We start from the raw sequence: 24,029 nt of genomic DNA, 5'->3' as shown, positions 1-24,029 counted from the left end.
ATATATATATATATATATATATATATATATATATGTAGTCTACTATAAGGCATTGCGCATGCCTGATGCTGAGAAAAGTGCAAATATGAGTAAAATCTCATTCCTACTTTCAAAGACTTTAGACCTCCATTGGAGTCATGATTAAATTACAGAATAATAACAACAACAGTAGATAGCATTTAACCCCAGACCACTGAGTAAGGCACTTTTAAATACTTCTAATCTTTACACTCACTTCGCAAGTTGGAAATTATCTGTTTCACAGATAAGGAAACCAAGGTTCGGAGAAATGAAACTATCTGCGCACAGTTTGCATGCGGCCAGATTCGCATTCTTTTCATTCCATTGTGTTTGGTAAAATATTCCCTTTAAAAGAGTAACATGTATGCCAAACAAGTGATAAATGCTCCAAAGAATTACTTGGCATTCAAAACAGATATGATTTATGCTTACAGGGACATCGCCATGAACACACATTATTGATTCCCAATCATGTGCGGTCAGGTTGGCTGTAGCGAGTTCCAGAGGATGGAACGCCACATAACAGAATGGATTACACTGATTTTAACACGGGAGTTAAGAGTGGGGAAAACCAAGTGTCTAATGTCAAGCTGAGGAACAAAAACTTTCATTATCTAGCTCAAATACAAATAATATAAACACATTTTCAACATAGATATGCTATACTTTTCAGGAACTTTCCAAACCATTGTCTCATTGATTCTTGAAAAGTAAAGTAAGCAAACCTATAAACATGTAAAATGATTGTTGATTGAATCAATCAAGTTACTTAACAAAGGACACCTAGCAAGTTAGTGGGAAAGCTCTTACAGGAATTTAGTGGTCTTCCAGCCACAAGGCTGCCTGTACATCCACACAGAGGCTCCATACATGGGTGGAACACACCCGCACCAGAGGCTCCCTGCCTGGGCAGGACACACCCATACCAGAGGCTCTGGGCTCGGGCGGGACACACCTACACGAGAGACTCTGTGAATGGGGGGACACACCCACACCAAAGGCTCCGTGCCTGGGCAGGACACACCCACACGAGAGGCTCCGTGCCCGGGCAGGACACACCCACACGAGAGGCTCCGTGCCCGGGCAGGACACACCCACACGAGAGGCTCCGTGCCCGGGCAGGACACACCCACATGAAAGGCTCCGTGCACTGGGGGACACATCTGCAGGAGAGTCTCACTGCACGATGGGGACACACCCATACCACAGGCTCCGTGCATGGGCAGGACACAACTCACACGTGTTCCCCTCCCCCATAATATGGTCAGGAATATTTTGCAAGTCAGCTATTGCTAATAATAAGAATAAAAGTAGTAACGCTAAGCAGACTTTACACATATTCTCTCCTGGAGGTTGATTTTGTTATAAACAAGTGGACAGATAAACTTTGAATAGAGGAGGAAACTGAGGCAATCAGGTTTTAAGGATTGTTTCCGAAGCCACACATCTGGCAGGTACTGCAGCAGCCAAAGCCAGGCGGAGCCGATTCAAGTCCCCGAGGTGTGCAGACGCTGGCTTCGGTTAGGTTGACCTCCCCAAGTGTCATCACTCAGGGCTCACGTCCTTTGCGGAGTGCTCAGGAGTCTAGGAAAACTAAAGACTAAATAAATGAAACTTGACACACTCAGACAAAAACCACTATCATCACTTAGTCATCTACCAACTTAGGATGAGAACTCAGTCCTGCTGGGAGAGCAGCGCTTCTAGAGGGAAGCACCTTCCGCTGCCAGGTGGGGTCCCCGGCCCAGTTACACATCCGCTTTCCCCAGGGCTGTGAGTCCCCCACTCCCTTGTGCTCGCCAGGCAAGCGCATTCATCCTTAGCTTCATGGCTGGCGTCTGAAGGTGCAGCTTTTATGACTGCCTGGAAAACCTAAGTGAGTGACTACAGGTGTAGCTGGCAGACAATTCACACATGTTTTCCAGGTTTTCCAGGCAGTCATAAATGCTGCACCTTCAGACGCCAGCCACGCACCGCCCTACAGCACTTTCCACTCCTGGTTCTTACTTGCCTTTCCCAAGGATCCATCCACCTATGTGAAAGGCCGTGATTTGCTTCTTTTCCTCCAAGCTGGTTTTCTAACTCTGGAAAACAGAGCTACGGTGTATGACAGACGCAAAAAAGTTACATTCCTAAAAAGCACCTGACAAGATTTGGGGATCCGTGGATTCTCCTGTTAGGTCTGTCTTCAGAGTAGAAAACGCAAAACTACAGTATTTGTTGTTGATACAAACCTTTCTTTCAATGTCTTCACAAAGCCTTGCATCTTCTTTATCCTAGTATTAAAAAGTAAATATAGGAATCAACTATTGCAAGAAGGATGTTGTAAAACAAATCCTTAATCTCCCCCGCCTCTACTCAACTTCTCGGGGAGGTCAAATTCTTTCTCATAAACATCATTCAGGAGCTTGGTGTAAAGCCTCAAGCCTCATCCTCACTATCGACTCGCGGCTCTGTTCCTCCTACTTCCTTCCATTTTGTTTCCTATTCTAAACTCTTTGTTTTTATGTACGTCTTTTTGATCATTCTTATGCAAAAGGCAGCATGTCATACCTGTATCCTCTGTTGCACTTTGATTTTTTTTACTTAATATAACATCTTGGAGCTCCCATCCTTCAGCTGTATGAGTCTATCTAATTATTTTCACAGCTGTATTATATCCCATTCTATTGGTAAAACACTAATCAACCAACCCTGTGGATGAGCATTGCATTTGTTTCTATTAATAGTCATAAATACACTGTAATATATTAATATTTGTATATTAATATAACGTGCACAGGATGCTCCTGGAGGAAGAGAAAATCATCACCCCAAAATCAGAGTCCTTCTCCCTCTCCCTCTTCCTGTCCTCTCTCTCTTTATTGAATGTTAATATAACAAATATTAATAGTTGTTAATTAATATATTTATAAGATATTCCTATCATAATAATGGTTTAAAAAATGTGCAGAAGATATTCCTAGCTATGATAATAATGGTTGAAGAAAAGTACAGGTTTAATTTTAATAGAAAGAGAAAAAACTCTTTTCCAAAGGCTGCATTGATTCATACATAACCCTAATAAGAAGCATTGCTGCTTTTCTGCATCTATATTAATATAAAAATATAGTATTCAATTACCTGCAGGAGGGATATTGTAAAACAAATCCCTAATCTGGATTTATTAAGCACTGGACATCGTCAATTTGATTTAACAACAAAAAAAACTCATTTTTATTATCTGCATTGGTTTAAGTAGGAATGATATGGACATATTTCCTTATGTCTTCTGGAAATCTGTATTCCTCTTTGTGAATTTCCTGTTTGTCTTCTTTGCCTTTCTTTTTACTGGGCTTTGTGTTAATGATTTATGAGACTTGTGTAAATCAAGAACATTTGATTTGTATTGCAAATACTTTCTTATTTTGTTTAGCTTTTGACTTTATGAAATTTTCCAAAGAGAAAAGTTTGATTTTCATGTAGATAAACACTAAGGCTTTGGAGATAATTACTTCTTCTGACATAGCCTTTTGAGACTCACTGAATATCCACCCTCATCTTTAGTCCCCTCTACTGGGGCCACGCTCAGCTCCTGCTTGGCCACACTCCAGCCTCAGGCCAGAGGCCTTGCGATGCCCCACGCTGCCTCCACTGCCGCACACTGGTCACCTAATATCTTCCAGAGTCTCCTGTGTGCAAGGTGATATGAAAGGCACTAAAATGACACCGAAATGAATTAAGTCAAGACTCTTCCTTCAGAAAATGTGAATCACTCAGAAGAGGCAGTAGACGTACACAAACAGCTCTAACTAAAGCCAAATTGTGCTTTGGGCGGCGTAGAAAGGACAAACAAAATACCAGTGGAGGTTAGCGGAGGAAGAGATGCTCCCTGGAGAAGAAGGATCCAGAGAGCTGTAAGGACGAGGCTGGCTCTGCGGCAAGCCCTGGAAGTGGGTGAGAGCTGGAAAGGCAGAGGCGCAGCAGGCATCGGGCACAGCACCAGAGAGGCCTGAACGTGCACAGGATGCCCTTGGAGGAAGAGAAAATCATCACCCCAAAATCAGAGTCAATCTCCTGCTCCCTCTTCCTGTCTCTCTCTCTCTTCATTGAATACACAAAATTACCCATGAAATTTTTAGACAGCTTTTTCAAAAGTAGGAAACACCTAAATACTATTAAAAAGGTTGATAACAAGGAATCAGAGAAAAACCTGAGCGCCATGATGCCCGACCACTCCTATGCATAACCCTTCTCTAAAGCATCCCTCACAGCTGGCTACAGACCACACGGAGATACTCTCAAGGATAGGAAGCTCATGTCATCCTTGGAGAGAGCGCTGTGTACATGGCCCATGGATATATTTTTTTGGCATTGCCATTCATACTTTCCATATTGCTTCGGAAAGGGATCGAACCTTTTCAAAACCGTTACACATTGCTTTACAACTTCGCAGGCAGCATAAATTAAAAAGTGCTGCTTGCACATAAGATGTTTTAGAACCAATGAGTCCAAACAAATCAAGCACTAAGAACTGGAGAAGGCTGGGCGAGGTGGCTCACGCCTGTAATCCCAGCACTTTGCGAAGCCAAGGCGGGTGGATCATGAGGTCAGGAGATCGAGACCATCCTGGCTAACACAATGAAACCCCATCTCTACTAAAAATACAAAAAAATTGGCCAGGCGTGGTGGTGGGCGCCTGTAGTCCCAGCTACTCGGGAGGCTGAGGCAGGAGAACGGCGTGAACCCAGGAGGCGGAGCTTGCAGTGAGCCGAGATCGCGCCACTGCACTCCAGCCTGGGCAACAGAGCAAGACTCCATCTCAAAAAAAATAAAAAAGAAAGAACTGGAGAAAATCCCAGTGTTCTAATGTTAATAACATTCCATTTTTAAGGATGAAAAAAGGTTATTACAGTGCCCAGTATCGTCAGAATTGTCGTGTGTATAATTAACACGTTTAAAGTATTCTGAGGATGAGGAAGTGTCATCCAAAAGCACAGTTCTATTTTTGCTTTGGATTTTGATTGCTCCCACTTCCATGCTATTGACATACACAATTGTAAAATACATGTAAAATACAGGCACCCTGGGCTGCAGCACGGAGAGGGTCCCATCACAACACCTGCATCTGAATAGCTCCTTCAGGCTGGGATTGTTTTAAGTGCTCCAAATGACAACGCCGTTGGGGCTAGGCAAAGCATGGAACAGGGAGTTAGCGCAGGACGGGGAGCTGGCACAGTGTGTCGGTGTGAGGAGATGAAAAGGTGTCCAACTAGACAGTGGCCGTGACTGTGCAACACGGAGAACATGATTAATGCCACTGAACTGCACACTGAAAATGGTTAAATGGCAAATCGTGTTTTTATATGTTATCACAAAAATCATCTGTATTTTACCACAAAAATAACACATCTTTGTGATCAAACATCAGAAATATTTTCTATATCTAGGAGTAGTAGTTATTTTTCTTTCTAGACAGGGTCTCTCTCTGTCACCCAGGCTGGAGTGGAGTGGCACAATTGTAGCTCACTGCAGCCTCAACCTCCTGGGCTCAAGCGATCCTCTCACCTCGGCCTCCCAAGGACCTGGGACTGCAGGTGCACACCACTGCATCTGGCTACCTTTTTTTGTTTTGCTAATTTTTTGTAGAAACAGGGTCTCACTATGTTTCCCAGGCTGGTCTCAAACTCCTGGCCTCAAGCGATTCTCCTGCCTTAGCCGCCCAAATTGCTAGGATTACAGGCGTGAGCCGCTGCGCCTGAACAATACATATTTATAAATAAAGTTTATAATATGTCTTCTTACAACTTTGCAAGGTAATTAGCATTTTACTCCAGGATTACATATTTAAGTAACTTCATCATAGGCAACTGAAAGCAAATCCACAGATATTTATTATACACCTACTGTATATAAGACACTGAATGACACGTAAGATGACAGGGCACAACCTCGGTCTTTGAGGAGGTCAAGCCAGCAATCCTATGCCTAAAAATTTTAATATAATCAATATCAAATAAATGTCATATGATTAATTTGTCACATGAACGTATAAATGCAATGCCAGGTGAACTACAGTTCATTGAGAGCAGGGTTAGCTCACTGTGGCCTATTGGCCAGGAAGGGCTAATTGAGTCCTGCTTCTTTTTAATTGTTATTACAGCTATTATAATGCATATAAAATGCTTGCTCTTCTTGAGCCCTCAAAAACATGGGCCAAATTTTAGGGCCAATTACCTTCAACCCCATGGGTTACTTCACATCAACAAAGCTTTGTTCCAGTCATGTTAGAAGCAAAGACAGAGCTGTTAGAACTGAAACACTTGAGCCATCCTGCACCCCTGGAAGCAGCAGGTAATGCCAACCAAGCAGCGGTATCTACGAGGGATACAGTGTGAAGCCTGATACAGAAAATGCCTCTTCTGGGAAGTTACATATAACCAACACGGTTCACTGGAAGAAGAAAACACAGCCTTTGAAATCGCTCAAAACAGGGTTCCAATCCAAGCCCCATCACCTCCTGCGTGACACCGACAAGCTACCTAAACTCCCCATCTCATTGTTTTTAATCTTGTTTATTCTGCCTTCCTTAGAGAGCGACTGTGCGGTGGAGATGGGGCCAGGTATATGGGAACGGCTGGACAGTGCCTGGTGCATGGTGAAGCTCAGGATGCCTTCGTGTGCTGCCCAGCCCTCCCTGTCCTGTCTCCCGTCATTAGTGCTTGGGCAAAAAAGCCAAGTTCTGGCTGTCCCTACCACCTTTTTCCCCAGCAGCTTAGATCCTTGGCCCAGATACCTAAGGTCCAGGTGCTTGGGTTTGCCATTGAATTCCAGTGATAGTGCTTACATTAAGAAAGACATTTTGATTCACTCTAAGAAATTAAATCTGCTACTGGCTGTTAGCAAGTCACTAATATGCATGGATCCCCTCAGCAGCCTGAGTAGATTTCCATAACAAGTCAGTGAAGCACAGATGACAAATTCAACCACCAGTGTGCACAAGGCATTGAGGAGAGAGCATAAACTCACCGCAGTCAGAGGGCCTAGGTTATATCACTATTGAAATATGCCATTTGCATAACAGCACCCTCTCCTGGAGGGTAAGCAAGGTAAGCCAGTGGCTTGTTTGCCCCTCTTAGCCTAATGCGCTGAGACAAACATCTGCATTCTCATTCCTGCTCTCAGAACACACCCTTATCCTTGACAGAGGATGCCAAAGAAATAAAAAACTGTCTTTGCTCTTCATCTAACAGTCTTCCCTACTCATCCAGATACAGACAGGATACCTTTCCACAACTATCCAGGAATATAAGGAAGGAAGAATGAGCTGTTTTACAAGTGTATCCTCTTTGACTGTTTTAGATCAGAAGCTGCTTTGGTGTTTTCTAAAAAACCTGAACTAACTTCCTGAGGACCCATATCCTTTCCAACAAACACCTGTTCCAAGCTGTGTCAAGCACCGGGGGTGACCTGCGTGGCTCCAGCACCCGCGCACAAGCTTCCTAGGGGTCACTCCTCCCCTTTCTTCGAGGTGGCAGCCAGGAAGCTGCAGGGCAAGTTTAAGAGCAAAAAAAAAAAAAAAAAAAAAAAGTGACTCCTGGCAGGGCGGCGAGTGTCCCCGCCTGTTTACAGCCCTGGAGGATAGACTCAGATTGCATCTCTCAGACTTAATGAATCCGGGAGCTCATTACACGGCCTCCTGTGTGATGATCAATTTACACAGCTTCCTGACTGTGGCCAAACTTAAAAACAAGAGATTACCTTGAAACAAAAATAAAGATCCAGAGACAGAATTCTGAAAACGAAGTCCTCAAAGTCTACTTCTTAGCTAAAAATGGAGCATTTAAAGTAAATTCTGTTTTCCTGATCCACGTATTTTATGCGGACAATAAGTTGCATAATCTCATAGAGGACCACAGGCACACGCTCCCTGCATGGAGGAAGTTTCCAGGACATCCAAAGAGGAAGAAGAGCGAGTGAGAATCCACACTGCCAAGCATCCCATGCTGGCTTCCACCGCCATCTGCACACGAGCACTGCACACCCTCACCCTCGTGCTCCCCGGAGGGACTGGCTACTGACACCACACTGCGAACCACGCCAGTCAGTGCCCCAGGTGTCCACTCCACACAGCCACCTGCACACCTGCTGCCTTCCTTCACCTCCCTGGACGTTCCCTGCTAAAAGTACATCTTGAAACTTCCTGGGGAAAAAGGTTTTAGGTCTGTGACTAGAAGTACAGTGGAAAGTAATTAGGACAAGTGTACATGCAATTAAAATGACTCATGTAACTGTCTGGCACAGGAAACGAGATCATGTCCACAGCTGCCTAGGAAATGCACTCGCTTCCAATTCCACGCTGGCTTGTACTTTGGAACCGACTCATGATCTCGGATCCTTTCACCACCAAACGTAAGCTCTGTTCAGCGTGTTAGGTGCCTTAGATCCAGGCCATTAAACACAAAATAAAATGAACTCACCTTGTTGCCCTCAAAATCAGGGGTGTTCTCATGTATCTCTTCATCTTCTTTAACTATCTCAGCTTGTCTCTGGGGAGAAAATACACGACATTTTATCAACTGCTTATGTCGAACTCCTTTAAAAAATCAGAGAGCACGTGAAATAGTGTGACCTTCTAGACCACTTCTACGGGTAGAGCTGGGGAAGTCACTGCAGTTTCTCCAAATACAGAATGGCATCCACTCCGCATTTTTGCGTTTGGCTCCACCACCAAAACGTCAACCTGCTTGGTAAAATTGCTGGAGAAACTTCTTTCTTATAAGGAGCGGCGTGGGTGCTCCAGAGGCCTCTGGTCAGCAGGTGCTTTTGTAATTCTTGGGGCACCGTAAGGACCCCACCCAGGGCCCTCTGCTCCCTGGTCAGCAGACGCCCTCCACAGCCTGCCTGACCTCACTCCTCATACAGCAATGGGTTCTCACTCTCCAGGGTTATTTCCTAGTTTTCATGGCACACTGCCAGAAGACAAGGATCTGTCCTAATCTGTGTCCTGGAGCCTCTCTCTGCTCTTGGGGAGAAGAATGTGGTTCTGTGGCCAAAGAAAAGACTCTCTGGGACAAACTTCCTTTATATTTCTGTAGCTGTCAGGACAGGCTGATGAGGCTGCAATAACAAGCCAACCAAGTATGCGTGCTGCACTGCAGCCGGCCAGGGGCGTCCCGTCCCCACAGCCACTCAGAAAACCCACTGATGGAGGCCCCGGCGCCTCCTGCTTCCTGATTGCAAAGGAAGAGAAGATGCAGTGTGGGAAATCACACACTGGCTCTTCATGCACCTGCCTGGAACCACTCACATGTCATCAGGGAAGGCAGGTGGCATGGCCACCCTGAGTCAAAGTGGCTAGAGAAGTGCATCCTCATTGTGTGACCAGAGCAAAAGAACTGCCATTAGTAATGAGCCATAAAGACCCAACGGCTCCTGCCAGCTGATCTTGAATGTGCAAGAACAGGGTTCCGTGGTGAGGCAGACGTGTAGGTATGTCTTCAGTATGGCCGACCCCATCAGCCCAGACCTCAGACCCTCTGAAAACTCAGACCAAGCCTGCATGAGCATTATCTTCCTATAGCTTATGTAGAAAAGCAGTCACAATGAATAAAACTCTATAGGGAGTGCTCAAACCACATAAAAAGTAAGCTTTGTAACAACTTATTATTTTAAAGAATAATCGACATAATGTCAATCAAAAACATGTTATTTTAAAGAATAGTCGAGGTGATGTCAATCATTGATTCATTCATTTATTCAGCAAGTATATAGAGGACACCTGCCATACTGAACACCACAATGCCAGAAGACACGAGTGATTGTGAGTACAAACAAGGCCCTCAAGAAGTTGAGAGCCTTATAGGGAAGACATATTAATTAAACAGTCACACAAACAAAAGAACCGTGACAGGTGCTACAAGGAGAGGTACATGGAACAGAAAGAGACTGTAATAGTATTTAACATACATGGGAGAGCAACAAAAATATCCTCTGGTAATTGACTGTTACTGTAAGATCTGAAAGATGAAACAAAGTTAATATATAAAAACAGATGGGAAAACATGCCTGGCGCATGGAGTAGCATGTGCACAGCCCTGCTGCAGGAAGAAGCACTGAGCTTCAGAGTTGCTGGGGATCAGTGCCTGAAAAGCAGGAGTGACAGCAGCAATCTAACCAGAAGAGGATGCTAAGTAGGACCAGAGCGATGGTAACACAGGCAGAGAGGGGTGCAGAGATTCCGACACATTTAGGAGGTAAGACTACAGAGTCCAAGATGATCTGGATGTGGGAGAGGTGAAGAGGTCAGTCTCAGGAATACCTCTTCAGTTTCTCTTTGGTCTTACGGAGTGGATGGGGGTGTCATTCATGCATGGATACAGGAAGAGAAGAAGGTTTGAGGACAGGGGAAGGAGACTGTGAGTTGTGTTCTCACTCTGCTGAGCTTCAGTGTCTTAGGACATCTACGGGAGGTGTTAATTCAGCAGATGTGCATATATTCCTGGAGGTCACAGACACTGACGCTGGGGTGATACAGAATTTTATATCACATAGAGAGGACGTCCAGAGTGAGAGGAGAAGATGCCCTACCCCTCATCCTTGCTGAATGCCAGCATCTGATGGCCAGCGAGATGACCAGAAGCCTAACAGAAGATCAACGAGTGGCCAGAGGGAAAAGGGAAGTCAGGAGTCTCGTTTGACAAGATTCCCTTGCCAAAGAAGAGAGCATTGCAAGCAAAGAGAGTGGCCGGGAGCGCCAATGGGTGGTGAAGGTCCTGTGCGATGAGAACTGGGGAACATGTTGGGTCTGGTGGCATGGGGCGGAAGAGCTGTTTTGTGCCACTGTGGGCAGAAGCCTGAAGAGATAAAGAAGAGGGGAGAAGATGGAGAAAGTGAGGAGACGCCACTCCCTGCAGATCAGCTCCACGCGTGAAGGAGAGAGACACGCTCAAAGAGGACTGAGACCAAGGCAGAGTTGTTTTTACTCATAACACGAGTGCTTTCAGCGTGCTCACATGCCAGCCAGAAGGACTCGGGCATGGGAGAAGCTGAAGACACCAAGGAGAGAGAGAGAGAATTATTAAGCAGTTGATGACACAGAGTTCCTGAGAGGCTCTGAGCGGGACAGGGTCCAGCATCTGGGAGGAGGGGAGATATGGGTAGGGGAGGACGGACCTCTCCTTCTATGATGAAGAAGGGGCAGATGGCACAGATTAAATATTATCCTGTACCCTGACAGCTGCCTAGCTCACAGCCACAGCTGCCTAGCCCACAGTCACAGCTGCAGAGCTCACAGTCACTCGCTACCTTGTTTCTCACCGAAAAAAAAAAAAAAAAAAAAAAACACATTTGGCCAGGCGTGGTGTTTCATGCCTGTAATCCCAGCACTTTGGGAGGCTGAAGCAGGTGGATCACCTGAGGTCAGGAGTTTGAGACCAGCCTGACCAACATGGTGAAACCCCATCTCTACTAAACACAAAAAATTACCCGGGCATGGTGGCGCATGCCTGTAATTCCAGCTTCGTGGGAGGCTGAGGCAGGAGAATCACTTGAACTGGGAGGCAGAGGTTGCAGTGAGCTGACATTGTGCCACTGAACTCTACCCTGGGCAACAAGAGCAAAACTCCATCTCAAAAAAAAAAAATTCAAAAATTCAAACTTTTTTCAAATACTATTCATACATTTCAGGGGAACCTGAACCCCTTTCCAGACGCAAGAAGTAAAGGTTGATTCCTCTAAACCACCAGAGGTCAATCACCTCTCCCTGGCTAGGGACAAGACAGGCATAGACACGCGGCAGCGTTCAGAGGGGTCCCTGGGAAAGCCTTTCCCCGCTGTTTAAACGGTGCAGTCTCTCTCCTCTCCCCAGCACTCCACGTCTCAGTGTGCCAACCATAGCGGACATGCCACCTCGAGATCACGAGGAGACAAGCCCAAGGCCAAAGGCGAAGGTGCGGAGGGAGGCAGTGGAAGAATGGGGTGCCCAGCCACACCCTGAGGCTCGAGGGCGCCAACCGCAGAGCCTCTCCCACACAGAAGGCTCAAGTCCTTCTGTGACGTGGCCTGAGAAATATTCCTGATTGTTGAAGTCACTTCTCTTCAAGTTTCCCATTCTTTAGAGCCAAAACATCCTTACAAATAGAGTGGCTAATTCTACTTTTAATTTATTCATTAAAGCAAACACCCCAAGGACCCAAGTGGCCTCCGTCTGAGTTACTCTACACAGCTAAAAGTGCCAAAGCCTAAAGCTTCCTTAGATTTTTTCCAATTAAACAATTCACAGATTACCCAAGTTTAGATTGACCTTCTCCTAATGAGTCCCAATTATTTTGGTTTCTCTTTGGTTGGTGACTTATTCTCATCTTTCTCCGGAGGGAAATGCATCACATCCCTGGGAGGCGCAGTGCAGGGGGCACTGCCCCAGTTGCTATTTGAGAATCCAAGGAAAGATACTCTCCTTTTGCACTGACTCTTTGAGACTCTCTAAAAATAACTGAATTTCAGAGAGTAGAAATGGACCCAATCCTTTGTGATTTCAGTCAAACCAAGATTCTCGCGCCTCAGCTGAAGACCTGGGGTTTGCACAGCCTACTTACCACCTGGGGAAGGATGAAGCAGCCTGCTCTACTAAAATGGAATTGGCCATGTTCAGAGTAAATTCTAGACTATTTCCCTAAGAAAGGAATTCCAGGTGAGTGTCCCGGGCCCGGCAGAGTTTCCAGTTGTACACATTTGCCCACCTTCTTAAAGTAGTTTTGAAAATAAATATAATCTTATCACTGGAAGACGACTTTGCTTTTGTAAAAATGTAGTACTTGAATCAGAATTTCAACATTAATGTTTTAACATCTGGGTGCCATTTTTTTGCACAGATTATAAGAAAATTGTTCCTTAACATTGAGGTAAAATGACGAGACTTTAACGTAAAAGTTCACTGCTCTCTACGGATGAAAGCTTATCGGGCAGCAGGCACACAGGCCATGCACCCCCGCCCATCTACAAATTCCCTCTGCTGATGGAAATGGTGGGGGAGGGGTGGATGCCAGGGGGATATATTACCTGACATTATAACCAAAGATAAAAAAAAGTTTGAAGACAAATTATAATTTCTTAAAAATGAAAACTCAAGAAAGGAGAGAACGCATGTTTGGCCTTCAGGTGGGTAGTGAAGACAACGCGTGCATTTTAGGAGATCATTGAGCACAAACTGCCATTTGCCCGAGTGCTGGAGACTCACCCAGGTGCACAGCTGGGCTGGAACCCTGGCCTGACCCCACCCCTTCTCAGAACCCTGCTCCCCACCCCTCCCCCTTCTCAGAACCCTGCTCCCCACCCCTCCCCCTTCTCAGAACCCTGCTCCCCACCCCTCCCTGAGGCCAGGAGGAGGGAACAGTGCCCCAGCGTCCTCCATGCACCATGCTGGTCGCACACTCGGGCCACACACAGGCCTGCACAGAGACAGCATCCCCATCTGTGGATAAGCAAACAGAGGCTCAAGGTTTCACAATCATGCCGTCCGATCACACTGTTTATTCCATTATTCAGTCATCACTCCACAAAAAACTACCAAGGCCTCCTCCATGCCAGGAATTCTGCAAGGTACAGGGCCCAATGGTGAGTGAGGCAGCCAGCTGCTTTCCTTACGGAGTTAGTAGCTTAGTGAGGGGACAGACACAATCATCAAATAATGATGAAGCCAAATTTGCAGTCACACACAGTGAAGTGTTAAAAGGCGTCTCTCCAGCAGAAGCTGTGGGGGCGGTGGGAAGACAGGAAAATGCTTGACAAAGGATCTGAGATGAGCAGTCTCTAACTAGGAGGAACACAGAACATTCTAGAGTCCAGAGAGAATTTGCAGGGAGAGGGTTAAGGATGACGCTGAGGCAGGCAGGAGCTGTTGGGATGGAGTGAAGGCGGCATGGACCTCAGACCCGATACCCACCTGGTCCACAGGCACCTCCAGCTGCACATGGTGGTCCTCTTTGACGTCCAGCGCCCCTTCGGTTTCCTTGCTAGGAGTCAGTGCTTTATACACGTCACCTTCTGGGGGAAAATCACACGGACAAACCTTTGAAACCCATGGAGAAGCTGGAGTCCACTGCGTATTTCCTGACCCAAACCCACGTTATGAAGCCAGGCATCCTGGAGTTTCGGGCAGGTCACCTGGCCCAGGGTCCCAGACCCTGTCCGCCTCACCCCGTTTCCCTCTCACCCTTCCTGTTTGCATCTGCCAAGGTGTTCAGTGTGGTGGCCTCGATTTTAGCCCCGTCTGCTTTTGTCTCTGTCTCCATGAAGGTCCCGGACCCTGAAAGTCATGCAATTACTGTGCCCACCACAGTAGTAGTCAGTAGTCACAGAAAGTCATGCGATTACTGTGGCCACCACGAGATGAAGCACAGGGAAAGCCTGTGTCCACCAAGCCTGTGTCCAGTTAATTCCGTTAGAAACAAATACATGCAAAGTAACCCCACCGGACAGCAAAGTAATAGAGTAAATTTTAACAAAACACAGCTTCAGTCAGGTGCAGTGGCTCACGCCTGTAATCCCAACACTTTGGGAGGCCGAGGTGAGTGGATCACCTGAGGTCAGGAGTTCGAGACTGACCTGGCCAACCCGTCTCTATTTAAAACTACAAAAACTAGCCAGACTTGTGGTGGACGCCTCTAATCCCAGCTACTCAGCAAGCTGAGGCAGGAGAATTGCTTGAATCCGGAAGGCAGAGGTTGCAGTGAGCGGAGATCGCGTCATTGCACTCCAGCCGGGGTGTCAAGAGCCAAACTGCATCTCAAAAAACAAAAAAGTTAAAAAAAAAAAAGAAAGGAAATGCAGCTTCATCGCTTCTTATTTAACAACAGGGTTCGAACAACCAGGTGCTAAAATTGTGCACTGTGAGGTAGTCGGCTTAATGGATTGCTAGAAATCATTTTAATTAGCAACACAACTGGAAGAATTAAATGCTTATAAAAGCCCAGGATTCTTGAAAAGTTGATTCTCATCCTGAAGAAAGCAATAGGTGACAGCAGAAGAAAAAGAGAAGAAGTCAGCCAGCCGGTTCCTTCAAATCCAAAAAGAGAAGTCGGCCAGCTGGTTCCTTCAGCATCTGAGAAGGCAGAACTGTGGCCACTGGCAAGCTCCATCGTCCAAAACCAGAAACTCTAATCGCAGCCCCATTCATTTCTCAGCCAAGAGTCCTGGACCTACCTCACCCCTCACCTGGCCCATTCTGGGCCTTCTCCCCGTTCCCAGCCCTTATCCCCAGGAAAACCGTCCCCAGAGTCCTGAACTGAGCCAGAAGGGTCCCTACCCTTGTGGGTGACAGGTTAGAAGGTGAAAGGGGGGGGGGGGAAATAACATTCACTGGGAACCCACTGTGTCCCAGGCATTTGATATTTAAAGCTCGTGGCAATCACCAAACAAACTTACTAGGCCTGTGGTCAGTAAGGAATTGGCCCATAGCTCCATGCTCAGTGAGGGCCACAGCTAGGATCTGAACTCCAAAGCTACATTCTAGTACCGGGCTGCCTCCCAGATGGAAGGCCTGTGTGCTGGGCAGCCCCAACTGCTTGTGTGGGATGTGCATCTCCAAGGAAGAGGTTTTATACACAGTGATCAAATTTTCTATTACTCTTCATATATAGTAATATGTCGGGTAGAGTGGGTTCAGCAGGTTTTGGTCTGAGAGCTGCCTGTCCACTCTCCTGCCTACATGCTCACACACCTGCCTCGTAGCCTCATAACCCCATACCCCTAACCATGACCCTAACCCTACATGCATGAGCATGTAGGCCACACTCCCGCCCGGGTACTCAGGCACCTGCCTCGCCTCCCCATGGCCCATGCATCCATTGTGGGGTGGGAAGGGCCAGGAAGGTAAAGGACCAGGGGGAAGCTCTAGGGGATGTCCAGATTTATAGCTGAGAAGTAAAGAGAGGAGCAACAGGGGGAGCCAAGAGATCAGAGTGCAAAGAGGACAAAACCTGAGAGGTGTTAGGAGGTAACAGAAGCCAAGTGGGGGCTGGGCATAGTGGCTCATGCCTATCATCCTAGCACTTTGGGAGGCTGAGGCAGGTGGATCACTTGAGGTCAAGAGTTCAAGACCAGCCTGGGCAGCATGACAAAACCCTGTCTCTACTAAAAATACAAAAATTAGCCGGGTGTGGTGGCAGGTGCCTGTAGTCCCAGCTACTTGGGAGGCTGAGGCACAAAAATCACTTGAACCCAGGAGGCGGAGGTTGCAGTGAGCTGAGATCACACCACTGCACTCCAGCCTGGGCGACAGAACAAGGCATCATCTCAAAATAAAAGAAAAGAAGCCAAGAGGGGAGGAAGGGTGTTTAGGAAAAACGACTTCCAAAAATGTTCAGCTGCTGCAGAGAAGTGCAGGGAAACCTCTCCCACCACCTTGCTTTCTCCTCCATAACCAGCCACACGACTCACAGTCTACGATCCACCACACCCATCAATGAGACGGGACCTGAATGTGCCTCACTCGGAGCTGGGCACCCAGTAGGAGCTCAGTGAGAGTGAGTAATGGTCGCAGAGTGGTAAAAACAGATGTGGGAGCACTTTCCAAATTATCTCATTTTAAAACCAGCCCTGAAGATTCATCGTTTAAATGTCTCTTCAAAAAAAATACACCTAAACAATCCAGGTGGCTTTTATGTTCATGTTCCTTCCAAAAGATAGATTTATTTGTTGTTTTCTATGTCATCAGTCTTTAGGAAAGAAGATACTCAGTCCTAGTGTAAGCTTATTTTAACACTGTATTTATCTTGGAGGCCCCCTAATTAGAGAATCCCATTGCCTTCAGCAGTGAAATTTTGTTTTTCTGCTCTGCCAACTACTGACCTACCTACAAGCTGAACCTTTTATTAATAAAGCAGATAGTTACAAGTCAAATAATATTTCTGGAGTATAACATTTTTCTACCAAAAAAAAAATCCCATGTTCTTAGCCTGGTAAAGTTCCAGACTGCTTACAGTAGAATGAAATTGCACGTCACCTGCTCCTCTTTGGACTAAAGGTTCTGCCAATGTTTTCTTCTTTTCTTCTTTGGCATAATAAACAGAATCCTGTGTTTTGGGGGGTATGTCATCATAGTGACAAGGTTCTTTTCCTTTGGAATCCACCTACAGGACAAAAGAAGAAGAGAAAATCCATTAGGAACACTGGGATACAACGAGTCCGATCAGGTTCTCTGAGTGTGGCCAGGAAAACACGGGCTCCTCATTGAAACAGGAGGAGGAAACTCAGGCACCTCCAAGAAGCCTCACTTCAAATGCAGCTTCTTCTACTCTATGGCTTGCACTCCTCTCTGAAAAGCAGCAAAAATAATTCTCTCCCTCCCTCCCAGTGCCTTGGCAGGCAGAGAAGGCTCATCCACTTCCTACCTGTAGGTGGCCTTCCTAAAACCTGACAAAATAAGGGCTTGCTTTAGAGGAACAAACAAGTCAAAGGAGGCGCCTCTGGTTTTTTGGAGACACTCTTTAAAGCCTAATGAAAACTGCTATTCAACAAGCATCACGAAGCCGTTCCTGCTGGAACCTCTGAGCAGGATGAGAGTAGCTGTGATGAAAATTAGCCTTGTGGTGGTTTACTTTGGGGTTGCAATAAAGGAGGACTCACATGTTTTTTAATCTATAAACAATAACAACAAAGCACAACTAGAACACAAAGTAAGATGACATGCAGATATCTGCTCCTCAAATTAGGACATGGTCACATCCTGATGAACATGTCCTAAGGTGAAAGTGTCTTAAGTGGAAAATGCATTGAATACACCCAGCCCACTGAACAACATGGCGCAGCCCTACCTTAAACGTGCTCGGACACTTACGCTGGCCTGGAGGCGGGAAAAGTCATCTGGCACCGCTGTCCACTGCAGAGGGCACGTGGCTGACAGGGAGCTGAGGCCGTCACTGCCCAGCATTCCGAGTATCCTACGGCTTTCTACGGAACGCCTGAGGCTTCTGCACCATCATACAGTCAAAAATCCTAAGTCGAACTAAGTCAGAACTGCCTGTAATTCCCTTAGCACCATTCCAATTCTATCTTTATAATACAAATATCCCATAAACTATCTTTATAATAAAAAATGTCTTTTTTAGGTTTTCTTTTTTTGATCTTTTCTCAAGTATTTGGAAGTGAATGCAGGCTGAAGTATATAAATAGGTATTTCTCCCAAGCTCTCTATGTCACTTGAGAAATGTCAAACTAAAAACACCTACCTTGTACCGTTAATATATTGTATATGATGCAAACTACCAAGTTTTTGATCTTTGTGGAAATTAAGGTATGAAAATAGCCCTCCAACTTTATACATGCAACCACACAAAATGTTTCTACCTATTTTAAGGAGTTTTCCTATAAGCTGAAATCATGTTCTTAAGGAGAAGAAATGAGATCTTAGCAGAACTGGTCATGGAAACAGAAAACGGTATATGGTACCTATATTTTGTCTGGGGGTTGGAATTCTGAAAGTCTAGTTGATTCTTTTTAGTATCACTGAACTCTGGTTGTTGAGACACATTTTCCATAACTTTGGCCTCTAAGATAAAGACACTGTGTGTATGTGTGTGTGTGTGTGTGTGTGTGTGTGTGTGTGTGTCTGTGTGTGGGGGGGTGTGTGCGTGTGCACGCGCGCGCCTGTGTGTGTGTCCCATTATCTCTGGAATAGCACTCAAAGGACAATGACAAGAATACAGGACCCATCCTCATAATGAGGGCACAGAAGAAATTGTGACACAGAACACACAGCAAACAACCGCCCACGGTATGACCCAGCTCCCACTACCCTGGGGCACTGCAATGAAATACATCGCAGAGCCTCCACCCGGACCTGGAAAGTCGCCCGAAACGAAAGTAACTTTGGATGCAGCAGGATGGCTAGACACACAGGGGGCACCATGTCATTACACCAATTTATTTCCCATCTCATACCTTATCCAAGCATACTCAGGAAATGTGAGTTTTTGCAAATACCTTATTTCTGTGAAACTGGGAGCAGCACAGGTGCAGCCTCCTGTCAAGTCTTAGCTCAAATTGTCCCTCTGCCCTGTCACTCCCAAGAGGGGTGTCCTGTCCTTTCCCTTTCCCTTCACACTTTAATCACAGCAGTATATGTAATCCCTAGACAATTTATTGATGATGTTTGTTGTGTTTTTGTTTCATCAGCAGAAGGTTAGAAGCCACCCAAGGGCAAGGATGTCAGTTTGTTTCTCCATTAAAGAATTCCCAGAGTCGGCCGGGCGCGGTGGCTCAAGGCTGTAATCCCAGCACTTTGGGAGGCCGAGACGGGCGGATCACGAGGTCAGGAGATCGAGACCATCCTGGCTAACACGGTGAAACCCCGTCTCTACTAAAAAATACAAAAAAAAAAAAACACTAGCCGGGCGAGGTGGCGGGCGCTTGTAGTCCCAGCTACTTGGGAGGCTGAGGCAGGAAAATGGCATAAACCCGGGAGGCAGAGCTTGCAGTGAGCTGAGATCCGGCCACTGCACTCCAGCCTGGGCGACAGAGCGAGACTCCATCTCAAAAAAAAAAAAAAAAAAAAAAAGAATTCCCAGAGCCTAGAACCATGCCTGGCACATAGCAGATGCTCAGTAAATATATGTTAACTGAACAGGTGAATAATCCTAGCACACCTGATCACTCCCCACCATTCAAACCCTTAAGGAGGTAGGCACAGCCTTGGGAAGACATCCAAACTCCTTAACCCAGCACAGTGGCATTCATGCTCCAAGACCCACCTGCCTTCCTAGTCCAAGCCATCCTTCCCTGCACCATACCTGTGCCCCCATAGCTCCCTTCTACCTGGAATTCCCTTCCTCACCTTCTTATGACGGCTCATCCTCCAAACCCCAGCTCAAGCCTTACCTCAACGGTCTCTTTGATGTGTTCCTATGACACCCTGACATAACTAACCACAGCGCTAAACCAAAAGTCAGCTCTCAATATGTGCATGTGTTCAATTCAGCAAGCATACAACAGTTGCTTAGTAAATCTCTGCTAATTTAATGAACTGAGCAGGAGGATGGAAAGAAAGTAGGGAAAGAAGAGGTTGAAAGAGTTGAAAATCTGACATTTCTTCAGACAAGAAAAGGCAGGGCATTGACAGACACAGATTCTGCAGGCCAATATCTATATTAAGTACATATTTTTTCTGAACTATTTGGGAGAAGGTGTCTTACATCATACACCTTTGCCTCTTAGTACTTTAGTCCTTAATACTGAAGACATGTGATCTATTTAATACTTCAGGATGTATTTCCTCACAACAGAAACATCATCTCTCACATAATCACAGACAATTGCCAAATTCAGGATATTCATCTGATATAGTATTTTCATCTATTCTACCATCCATATTCCACTTTTATAATTGTCCCAAAAATGTGCTTTATAGCATCTTTCACTCAAGAAAAGATCGGTTCAGGATTCACACCACATTTAGATGTCAGACCTCCTGAGTCTCCTTTCACCTGGAACAGCTCCTCAGACTGTCTTTCATGACCTTGGCATCTTTGAAGAATACAGGCCTGTCTTGCATTGTTTTATAGAAAGATCTAGAGTTGGCCATGTGTTAGTCCATTTTCATACTGCTATGAAGAAATACCTGAGACTGGGTAATTTATGAAGAAAAAGAGGTTTAATGGACTCACAGTTCCACAAGGTAGGGGAGGCCTCACAATCATGGCACACCTTCTCCACAAAGCAGTGCCCTGTCCTTTCCAGCTAATGCCATCTACAGGACACACAAATATGCCCGTCCCTCTCAAACTTCCCTGCCCTAAACTTTGGTCCAAACCTGAGTCTGTCCTAGTCAACCTTCAGAATAAAGCTTGTTGATGAACCTCATTTAAGTGGAAGATCTTGACTTCTTAAACAGCATAAATTACAATATGAGTTGGAAAACTCACTGAAAGAAAGCAACAAAATTTTAATTCCACGGAAAAGGGAAAACATAATCTAACCCCAAACACTACATGAGGACCTTACACATTGAATCACACCCAATCCTAGTACTGCACTTACTTTTCTTAATTTTGCTCAGTTTAGACTGTTGTTTAAATGCTGAGTCTCAAAGCAGTTCACAATACTTGGGTCAGAGGACAGCAGAGACTACATCTTCCTAGTTGCATATAATAGAGGTAAGTGACGAGAACTGATGAAGTCGATGCCTCCTCTGGTAACATTACAATTCTAATTTAGTCTACTCATGTGAACTACCACGCTAATAGACTAAACATCTGCAAAGGTTGCAATAAAGCAGGATTCAAATTTTATTCCAGTTTTCTCGTATCTAAGCAATAGCATCCTCAACAGTCACTGAGCTCTGGTGGGTGAATTCATTCATTCCCCCAGTAATCGCCTACTGAGTGTCTACAAGGTATCCAGCTGGAAAATACATGACTAAAGAGCACGGTTCTACCCCAGAGAGCGCAGGAGAGAGAAACGCACAGGCACGGTTCTACCCCGGAGAGCACAGCAGAGAGAAACGCACAGGTAGCACCAAGCGCAAGTGCCTCACTTGGTTTTGTGTCCAGCCCAAAGAGCAGAGTCCATTCTAAAGGGTGGGCTGTGAAGGATGCTGGAGTGAGCCCAAAAATGGCTTTACAGAGAAAATGGTGCTTACAGTCAGAAAACGGGAACAGTCAACAGCAGGACATATATTCCAGGGAGAGAAGAAAACAGATAACAATAAAGCGCTGTGAGACTAGAGACCCCACACAGCAGTGGTGGGACTACAGCCACCTTGGCGGGTGCTCTTGCACTGACGACACAGAGCTGGACGAGGAAACGAAAGCCTGGGTATGAGCCAGGGTCGAGGGCAAGGAGCCTTCAGTTACGGCGCTAATTAAATTTCCCTTTTAGAAAAATCCGTGACCATTCCAGGAGCCTGGCCGGCAGCGGGCCCTCCTGAGCTGGGTGACATCCCGAGCCGCACTCACCAGCACTGGGTCGTGGGACCGCCACATCAGCTGTGTGGTCTCAGGTCCCTCCAAGGTGCGATAGAATGGAGACGGTGCCTGCCCCCTGGGGCTGTGCTGGGGACCACAACACTTCAGACAGGGAGGGATCTCAGAGCCAGGCTGGCAGTTGGCCAGTGCTCATCCAAACGCCAGAATGAACCTCTGTGAGTGAGTGGAGCGGGTGAGACTTGACTCCGGACACACTGGCAGCGGTTGGGCATCAATGGTGGTCCCGGGAGGGGTGTGGAGGGGCTGTCTCAGGTGAATGAGTGGGTAGTGTGCAGACGTAACCCGAGCACTCAAGGTCCACGTCCCCTCAGGATGAAGTCCAAACTCTTGCCACCCTCCCCCAGCACTCAGCCCTTCACCCAGGCCCAGCCTGCCTCCCCATCCCCGTCCCAGGCAGCCTCACACACGCTTGCTGTTACGCAGCTTGTCAGTTCCCCCAAAGCCCTACTCTCTCCAAAACAGCTGCCTCCTCTCAGCCACCTGGAGAACTCTCCTACACATCCTCCAAGACCCAACTCAAGGGTCGTCTTATTCCCACACTGATATAATTTGGATGTTTGTCCCCGCTCAAATCTCATGTTGAATTGTGATCCCCATCCTTGGAGGTGGGGCCTGGTGGGAGGGCTTTGGGCCATGGGGGTGGACCCCTTAGAGCTTGATGTTGTCCTCACAGCAGTGAGTGAGTTCTCACAAGATCAGGTGAAGCGTGTGTTACGTTCCCCCCGCCCCCGACTCTCTCTTGCTCCTGTGTTTGCCACGTGAGATGCCTACTTCCCTTCACCTTCTGACATGATTGGAAGCTCCCTGAGACCTCCCCAGAAGCTAAGCAGATGCTATTCCCATGCTTCCTGCAGAACCGTCAGCCAATTAAATCTCTTTTCTTCATAAATTCCCCAATCTCAGATATTTCTTTATAGCAGTGTAAGAATGAATGAATACACACAGCTTCCTTCCCGAGCAGGACAAAGTGCACGGTACTCCAGATGGCTTTTGTCAGAACAACATGGATCTACAGCAGCACTTGGTTTTTAAAAAAAAAAAAAAAAAAAAAAAAAAAAGATCAAGCAAGAAAACATGGATCAAGCAGGAATCCATGGCTTTCATGAGGAAGCACGAACCTCACATCTTACACCCACATTTCTCTCTGTCGCAAATCTCAAGCCCTCCAAAATCAATGTGAGCTCTACTTACAAAGTGGACAAGTAGCGCTTCTCAACTTCATTCATCTTTCTCCCTATTGAAAATGTTTTCAGAAAATGAACCTGAGGCATGTTGGTTTTATTTCTCCATAGTGCTTTAAAGACTATTATTTTTCTCCAGAGCCTATTTCAATTAATCCAGCTATATTTTAATGCTATTGTAAGACATTGTCTAGCTCAGGCACACAAAACGCAGCCTCCCAGGGTAATTTGGGATGAGTCAGACAGTTTGTCTAATTGAAGGACAGTAACAACCTATTTCAGAGTCAGTCCATCCTCAGGTAGGAAATGACAAATGCTAACAGCAAAAAGTTCCCATGCAAATGTCCCAGCTCCATCCCAAGTGGGTCAAGGTCTTCTATCAATGAACCAGGCCTGCTTTGAACATTTATTAAAGTGGAAGATTTGCTAACATTGAACCTGGCTGTTGCATCCTTAGGCTGTTAAAAGATAACAACAATTGCAGCCTTGACTGTTGTGAGATATTGCTCCAGCCTTGACATTATTAGCCAGCAAATGTCAATTCCAAAGCACTCATTTCACAGTGAACTTTACTGTTCAGGCCAGGTTATTAAAGTGTGGGTCTCAGTCTGGTACTGCACATGCCTCTGCAACTGTTTTCACACACACACACACGCACCTCTTTAATTTATATGCTTCATCTCCTTTTCATTATTGTTCACTACCAACGCTTGTGCTCTATGCCCAAGTGAGGATTTAATATTAATGTTCTGATTGCAGATGTGATATAAATACAATGCTTATTAACTATTTACTGATTTTTCACAGAAGCCTGTACTATAAAATATTCATTTTAATATGTGAATGCAATTTTAAACATTTATTAAAT

General features: G+C 45.9%; 1 protein-coding gene across 9 annotated transcripts in view; it reads right to left on the bottom strand.

Annotated features, from left to right (window-relative positions):
* LOC105470445 (doublecortin domain containing 2C) overlaps nucleotides 1–24,029 on the bottom strand; it is a 142,438-nt gene that overhangs the window by 55,927 nt on the left and 62,482 nt on the right. For 3 of the 9 annotated variants that reach the window (XR_011611411.1, XR_011611412.1, XM_071076172.1), the window contains exons 7-11: nucleotides 17,003–17,129; nucleotides 14,213–14,305; nucleotides 13,943–14,043; nucleotides 8,481–8,549; nucleotides 2,256–2,297 (exon numbers count right to left, since the gene is read on the bottom strand). Coding sequence is in view for 4 of the 9 variants with exons in the window: in XM_071076172.1 (XP_070932273.1) it covers nucleotides 2,256–2,297; nucleotides 8,481–8,549; nucleotides 13,943–14,043; nucleotides 14,213–14,305; nucleotides 17,003–17,129 (432 nt within the window). In the remaining 5 variants the exon portion in view is untranslated. Of the gene's footprint in view, nucleotides 1–235; nucleotides 2,106–2,255; nucleotides 2,298–3,140; nucleotides 3,719–8,480; nucleotides 8,550–13,942; nucleotides 14,044–14,212; nucleotides 14,306–17,002; nucleotides 17,130–24,029 lie in introns of those variants that run through there. The other 6 variants (XR_011611415.1, XM_071076173.1, XR_011611413.1 and 3 more) reach the window with 4 other exon arrangements.

Source organism: Macaca nemestrina, chromosome 13, assembly GCF_043159975.1.
Source record: "Macaca nemestrina isolate mMacNem1 chromosome 13, mMacNem.hap1, whole genome shotgun sequence".
In the NCBI taxonomy this organism is placed as follows: domain Eukaryota; kingdom Metazoa; phylum Chordata; class Mammalia; order Primates; family Cercopithecidae; genus Macaca; species Macaca nemestrina.
Note: the sequence above shows the minus strand (reverse complement) of the source record. Positions and strands in the feature narration are given on the sequence as shown.